Source organism: Poecilia formosa, unplaced genomic scaffold (genome assembly GCF_000485575.1).
Source record: "Poecilia formosa unplaced genomic scaffold, Poecilia_formosa-5.1.2 Scaffold448, whole genome shotgun sequence".
NCBI lineage: Eukaryota > Metazoa > Chordata > Actinopteri > Cyprinodontiformes > Poeciliidae > Poecilia > Poecilia formosa.
The window spans coordinates 106,721-114,988 of record NW_006800387.1 but is presented as its reverse complement, the minus strand read 5'-3'; the positions used below and the strand labels follow the sequence as shown (position 1 = coordinate 114,988).

The following is an 8,268-nucleotide window of genomic DNA, read 5'->3' as shown; positions in this document are numbered from 1 at the left end:
AATAATAATAATAATAATAATAATAATAATAATAAAGATAATAAAGATAATAATAATAATAATAATACCAACAATAACAATTGCAATATGCTAAATCTCGCAGTCTGACGTCAGATAAATATTTTTCTCTACTCTTACCCTTAATAAATAGCTCTACGTTTCTGTAAATGGATGTGAAAAGCGCAGTTTGCATTGAACCTAAAGTTTCATAACAGCCTTATTTATTTATTTATTTATTTATTTAGATATTTAGTTAGCAGTAGTCTGGTTAATTTAATTTGAGTAAAAAAAATTGGTAATAATAATAATAATTAAAAAAAACATATCAAGTTATTTTAACAATTTGCATCGTTCTGGAGACCTTCAGTTTATAGTCTCTTTAGGCCCAATTGCAAATCCAGACGTATGAAACAGAGATTTGTTTAATCCATGACAGCGTTTGGCCTGAGGGGATGGATGTAAATATTCCCTTACTGGTCATCAGCCTGCCGTGTGCGTGAAGGCCGACCGGGATGCTGCAGTTGACAGCACAATACGACATAAACCCAGGTAGGCTACTATTATTAGTCGGCTTGAAATCTCATTACCAAAAATACTAATTGTATACTGACTGTAGAAACCCTGTTGTTAGAAATAAACGCATGGATTCCAAACTGAGTTGCGTTAAACTCAGTTAGGCTGAACAGGAATTTCTCCTGTCTTCTGTGGCCCCTGAGATCTCTTTTTAAAATGTCGCTTAATTTAATAGAAACTACTCTGAATTAAATTGATGTTTTAAAATATAGGTTACTTCACAAAATGAGCCCAAATTATGAAATGAGAAATCATCACAGCCTTATCGTGTGTGTAGGCTACCCTGGAGAAAAAAAAATGCTCTTCATGAGTTGAGGCTGAATTATTCAAGTTTTTACACTTACAAAATGAACAACATAAGTGTTTTGTTTTTTTTAATTCGATAAATCGTTTTAAATTCTAGATGTGGATGAGCTCCATGTTAATCACTGCAGAGGGCTCCTATTACCCGGAACAGACAATTATTTCCTGGTGATTGTGCCGCAGGACTGCCTCGGTCTCTCAGTCCCTCAGTGATATGCAAATAGATGTTATACCAGGGTGGAAATTAACATCTACAAACATTGGTCTGGAATTCCATCTGCTGCCTCTTGGAGGAGGCCCTTAATAAGTTCTCAGACAGCAAAGTGACACACATCTTAATCAACTCCTAATCCCGGGAATTAATTCTCGACGCGTTTATGAATAATTCCCAGAGTAATGCGTGCGGGGCCGAGCGGAATGCGCCGCGCCGCCAGATGGATCCGGCAATTTCCTAAAAAAAAAAAAAGGGAGAGGATTTCTGCTTCTCATTACTATTTATTTGTTATTATCATAGGCGGTATTTAAATGAAAGCCTCCGCTGCACCTCAACATCAAAGTTAGACACGCAGTCCACATCTCATGCTGTGAGTGAATTAAAACGCGTCAGGTTGGGGGTGGGGGGAAGAGAGGTTGTTTTTTCCAGGGCCTCATATAGTGCCCCCCAGGAAATAGCCTGGGCCCTGTAAAAGCGCACTCCTCTCCACAGACGGGCCGTGAGCTGCACAGTGTCAGCTGTCTGGGCCCGATGAAGGAGGAGAGCTTCCGATTTCGGAAACATGACGTTGTCTCCTGAGGAGTGTGTTAGGTTAAAAGGGGCCGGAGAGGGGGGGGAGGGGGGCAGTCCCCTCTGTGATGTCCTTCTGCACTGTTCCGAAATAAAATCACGGTTTCACAATAAACCTGTGGACTGATTTTCTTTATTCTGTTATGAAATACCAGTTACCCAGGCCCCCGGTTCCCCAGGCCTATCCCAAACACCACCAAAAAAAGACAACCCCTCTAACAGCAGTACTTTTTTTTTTTTTTTTTTAAGTAAAATCGAGTCCAAACAGAAAACCCTGCTCCATCCCCAGACACTATGAACAAAATCTGAATTGAGACAAAGACTTGTTCTCAGTAATTATTTTAATATGTTATGTAAACATTAGTCACTGAGTGATTTTAATTGATATATTTGCTATTAGGAGGCAGGAAGGTAAATATTTCTGAACTAGACATTCTTTTTCAGTCTTATTTCAGTGGTTTCCCATTCAGCAATCTTACTTTCTTTCCCCCAAAATGATACAACAAAAACCTCCATCCAACAGCAGAATACTGTTTTTCTTAAATCTGAGATGATGGTCTTTTCTTTAAAGTCTTCAGCAAATCTTGCTCAGGACGACTGGAAAGCCATTGATATTATGCAGTTTGCCTGGATTCCTCCTAAAGAAAACTTTTTTGATTAATTGGGATAGTAACAAACTAAACCTGACAGCATTGTAGTAGAATTGGAATTAATGTAGTTACATCTGAATCAGCCTGTATATATATATTTGTGTATGAATTGGATCTGTTTGTCTTGTTAAAAACCTATAAAGATATTTGTTTACAATTTGTGCTTTAAATAAACCAATTTAAATTCATTCAAATTAGCGACTTTAAACATACTAAAAATAATTTGTAAGTTTAGAGTCAGGAGAGAGAAGTCCGAAGATGGACCAGTGCTTTGGTTGAAGTCTTTTTTTTTTGGAATCTGCATAATGTGGGAGTTGGGAGGAGTTCAAGTGGAAACCTTTTGCCACCTGCACGTCAAATTTAAGCCAGACCATGGTCAAATGTTTTCTCGCTTTTCTTTTTTTTTTCTTCCATTGAACATTTTTCGGTGAATGTTGGAAACGTCTCATTTTCTGCTGTTCCGACTTAAGTTCATTTGGTGAAAGAACTATGCTGTTTTACAAAGAGTTGTAGAATTGTGCCGCTCATTGTGGCAGCATGTTGGAGAAGGTCTACAAGTCTGTTGTTGTGTCACATCCCTTCTGCCGTCATCTGTTGGGGCAACAGCATCAGAGCCAGAGATCTAAAAAGGCTCAACAGCCTGATACAGAATGTTCTGGTTCTGTTCTGGGGACGACTGTGGAACCTCTGGAGATGATGATGCAAAGAAGGATTTGATATAAAATCAAGAAAATTATGGACCACCCTGGCTATTCTTTGCATGAGACTGTTGCAGAAAAGCAGAATGTCTTCCGCTGGCGACTTCTACAAATTTGCTGTAATGCAGACCGTTTCAGGAGTTCCTTCCTGCCGGTCGCCATCACCATCTACAATAACTCTTTGAATAATCTTAAATTAATATGATTAAAACATTTCATTTCCCTGTGGGATCTGAATGGATTTTTTTTGAGGATTTCCATAGTTTATCATACATCCCACCTTTGATTGTTATGTATTTGACGATGTTTCATATTTTAATGAATAACCAAACTTAAAGTCAGAAATTACCCTCAGTGTCTTATTAGGACAATAAAAGAAAAACCACAGGCAGCCGATCTGGAGATTGGCATCCTCACATTATTTTCACATGCCTGGTTTAGAGACTTGATAGTTTCAGTTATATGATAATAAAACGTAGGTATACTAAGAAAACAGTATTACATGTCTCTCCAGAAAGAGGACATTGTCAGTGTTAGCCGTATGGTCATAGAGTCCAGGGTTTCCCCCAGAAAACTTGCTAAGCTCGGTGCTCATTCATCCAGCCACCCGTCATGTTTTTGAGTTCAAAAATGCTTAAAGTTGACAGGAAATTTGAAAATATCATTTGATAGTTATGCATTTTTGAAAGACTGGCAGATTAATACCTGAACACCAACTATAAAGTCTTAAAAAAAAAGAAAAAAGAAAAGCAATCATTAAAAAATAAATAAATAAATAAATTAACAATGCTGGTGGGGGCACAAGAAAAGCCTGGTGGCCCACCAGGCTTATAATACACTGAGGGAAACCCTGGAGTCTATAGGCTAAGGATGGGGCCTTCGAGCTTCTATAGAAGATCTCAGTATCATGATACCGATCTAATGATTTACTTGGTCTGACTTTCATTTAAAAAGAAATGATAAAAATAAGACTATCTGTAAATTCAGCTCTTAATGTCTTGATGACAATTAAGCATTAAGCATTGCTTTTCTTTTTACATATGTATAACAATACATACTCATCAGTTTGATGTATGTCAACTGTAAGGTAAAGTGGCTCATTAGTGGCTGCCAGAGGGTATAGTTTCCCCATCCTCTGCTTCAACCTCACTCGAGTACTCGAGTGAGTGTGTTGCTGTTGTGTGTTTGTGTACAAATCATCACAAAGGCTCATGTAACCAAATATACAAAGAGCTGGCATGATAGATAAAAGATGGCAGGGAAACATGAACAGGGTGGGGGGGTGTGTGCGTGTGTGTAGGTGTATATGGGCATGCAGCTTCCCAAAACAGGTTTATCAGAAAATATAATCGCACACTTAAAATCTGTAACATCTGTAACAATACGGTCTACACACACAGAGACCGGCAGTGACCAGCTGAGGGTCCAACTCTGCCCAGACAGAGACTAACACGGCATTACTTCTGTTTGCATACTGATGCCACTGGAAATTCAAAAAAAGTATAATGAAAATAAGGCCAAACAGTTAGATGCCTTTTTGATTTTTAGTGTTTTGGGTTTTTTCATCATCTGCTTTGCCAGTTGGACTTGTGAAGTTGCGTAAGCCTGCCAATGCCTCTGGTTAAATCTGTTTCTGCTGTCAACACGTTGGCTTTATTTGCATCGCATCCCAAACCTCTCGTGGCTTTGGCAGATCTGGATGGCTCTGCTTTCCATCAACATTGTCAAAGTGTTAACTGATCATGGGGCAATCAGCCGCGGCGTGGGAAACAATGCTTCATCCCCGCAAGTATGAAATTAGACTAAAATGTCATTGTGAGGCCTTTTTGTGGCTCGTCTCATATTCCAAAATAGACAGAGTCCACAGGACAGGGCTTCCTACAGCTGCTTGTGTCAACCTCTTGTAAAGACTCAACCACCACACACATGGAGCAAACGGAGAAAAAAAATAGAGACATGATGTAAGCTACTGACAGATGAAGCGAAATACAAAATGGAGACAGTGTTGATTTTCGGGATTTTATGGCAACAGCAACACAAAGAGTTAAAAAAAATATATATAAGTCTCACATATAAAATGCACTGTACTGACTTTTATTACACTTGAGAGATGTAAAAGTAGATGAAATTCTACTAAGTTTCTAAGGTGACCTATAACTTCATTAACTATAACTCCTGTAATTACAAAGTGTAATTACAGTAGTTTTCTGTAAAGCCTTATCTGATTTGTATGTAAAAGTCAGAATTTCTAGAATGTCTAGACACACTGGAAAACAGTGAGCTGCAAAATCATTCACACCTTCAAAATAGGAAAAGTTAGACTGCATGAAAAAAAAAGAAAAAAAATCAAATAAAAAGAAAAAACAAAATGGTACTAAGTGTTTAACAATGAAGTGAGTTTCTCTCTGATTTGAGGATTACAGCGGGTTAAATGTGTCCTGGGAATATTAACCTATTTATGACATGTCTCTCCTCCATGTGTGTGTGTGTGTGTGTGTGTGTGTGTGTGTGTGTGTTTGCTGCATAGAGCCTGGTGATGGATTTTAATCTGCTGACAGACAGTGAGACCCGCAGCCCGGCGCTGTCTCTCTCTGACTCCGGAACACCGCAGCATGAGTCGGGATGTAAAGGCCAGGACCAAAGCGGTTAGTCAGCACATCTGTCTGTCTCTTCCTGTATATCTGGATCAGAAAATTTCTTTTTTTTTTCTTTTTTTTTTTTGACTACTTTGAGCGAAATCGTTTCATTTTTAACTACTAAGCTTCCTTGCTCTAAATAGTTTTCTTCAACGTAAATTTGCCAATAAGCATATATATCACAACATTTATATCATAACATTTATGAATATTTAACCCAAGTTTTGTGATTTTTTTTTTTAATGTCATAGTTTGTTGTGTCGCTCTCCCTGCGAAGCCTCAGTCCGCGGCTGCAGCAGCCCGCGGCGGCAGCGGGCACGCCGGTTCTCCGGGCCCGTCACGGTGCGCTGATTAATCAACCGACAGCTCGTATCGGTGGCGCTTAACCGATCAGCGTGAACCGACGTGTTCCATGCAGACCTTACAAACAGAAAAGAAAGACATCTATGAAGTTGCCTGACGTAATCAGAATTTTTTTTTCTGACTTTGTGGCTCAGTCTGTTTATGAAGTTTTAAATAATAAATGTTGTTTGCATACCGCTTTGGAGGAAGTACGATTATAACATTCTAACTAGTCAAACTATTTAAAAGACACGCCGGAAAAATGCTTCCATGCCTCTCGTTTAAAGGAAGCCTTGTTTATTGAGTCACAAGGCTTAATGGTCGCTTTATTTAACACTTAGTTTAGCTGGAAAAGTGCACAAACCACCGGTTAACACCCGTTTAGGTACTTTCTTAAATTACACATTTTAAATGATCGGTGTGTAATTATATTTTGCCAACCAGAAGATTTTTTTTTCCCCAAAGAGTACTCTTATTTATACAATTTTTTTTCATAGAAACAATTTGGTGATTTAACAACGTTTTTAAAAATGTTGAACTAAAATATATTTTAGAATTTAAATTTAGGCTTTGTGGTTTCTGTTTTTTTAAGTCTATGGAAGAGGAATAAATATAAATATCTACAGTATTTTTTAAAAACTCATTTGTGTTGCACAAGATTTTTGTAACCTATTTATTTATTTGTTTGTTTTTGCAAGGCAAAGAATTATTCTAATAAAACGAATGACTCTGGTTAAGAGACATTTATTTATGAGAAGAATATTTCTCATAGTTGAGACTTAATTCTTTTGGATAATGATAAACAAATCCAAACTTAAATGTAGCTTATGTTTTAAGAGGAATGCTACAGCTGCTAAGCCTTTACTGAATCATCTGACTGACATCTGATTATTTTTTTCTTCCTGAAATAAAAATAAACTGACTTCTTTTATTTGCAGCAGTTTAGTTAGCTTGAGATCTTTTCTGTCTTCCCAGGTGTTGAAAGGTGATGTTTTTAATACTTTGCCAAAGTGATTTTTCTGCTTAAAATAATCTGATGCACAGAGCTCGAGTATAGCTTTCTCCTTCTGGCACATTGTTAGTCAAACTGGTCCCATTGTTCATTAGGACATCACTCTGAAAGGCCAGTCCTTTCCTCTCTGCTGTGTTATAGACTTAAGTGGCAGCTTACCAGTGTCAGTTTACTGCCAGATAACAGCCTCAGCCTGGCTCTTATTGGTTTTGCTGGTGGCCCTGTGGAGCTTCTTTTTAAACCCAGTTGATCATTTTGAACTGCTCCCAGAGACCTAAGCCATCACCAAACAGAACCCAACCTGCCCCGGTCACAAAGGCCTGATCCACGGGATTAGCTAGCCAGCTAAATTCACGTCTTTCTGTAAGGTCCTCAAATTGCATGAGTTTGATCTGGCAGTGAGGAGCCCAGGCAGACATAACATTCAGCAGACCTTTAAACCAACTCTGCTGGGGAGAAAATGCAGTCGGCCGCAGCATCAGATCCGCTTTGCATGTAATAATTGTTTGCGTTTGTTTTCCTAGCATTGTAGCACAATCACGGTTGTCAGTTTCTTGCCTGAAGGGATTGGAGTTGCTATTTGAACAGAGATTATGTTTTCATTCATCTGAGGTTGGGGTGTGTTGATTATGAGCTTCATGCAAATTTATGTGGAGGTGTGGCACGTATAGATACAAAGAACTTTGACTTGATCATTTGAATTTTGCACTAATCTTTAAACACATCTTCTTGAAGTGCAGTGACACCCAGTGCTTTATTTTTTTTTTCAGGCCATTAGAGAATGGACTTGTTTTTGTTAGACTAATTTATGTAGTAGTGTTAAACCTTCAAACAATCACAATAGAAGTCAATCATTCTATAATACCTTATTAAATTGAGTAAGATTGCTTTTGGTATTTATAGAACAGCAGTTCTATACTTTTTAGTTTCATCTAGATTATTACTTGAACCTTATTTGTTTTATGTTTTTCACTAAAGTTGAAGTGTTGACTGCTCTACTAACAACAGTTTTTCTGTATTTAAACATACCAATACAAGATTTCTCCCAGAAAACGTGCTAAGCCTGGTGGCTGGATGCTAGGTCAGTCATTCATCCAGCGGTCCATCTTGTTTTTGAGTTAAAAAATGTTTAAAGTGGATGAGAAATTTGAAAATATCACTTGATAATTATGTATTTTTGAAAGATTGGAAAAAGAACACCTGAACACCAACTATAAAGTCTTAAAAAATTCATGCATTTTAAAAAGACTTAAATAAATAAACAATGTTT

The 8,268-nt window shown here is 37.8% G+C and overlaps 1 protein-coding gene across 1 annotated transcript in view; it reads left to right on the top strand.

Moving 5' to 3' along the window:
- The window catches only part of pitx3 (paired-like homeodomain 3), a 16,219-nt gene that overhangs the window by 901 nt on the left and 7,050 nt on the right, over positions 1-8,268 (top strand). The window contains exon 2 of the mRNA XM_007577611.2: positions 5,536-5,653. Coding sequence (XP_007577673.2) covers positions 5,536-5,653 — 118 coding nt within the window. The remainder of the gene's footprint in view (positions 1-5,535; positions 5,654-8,268) is intronic.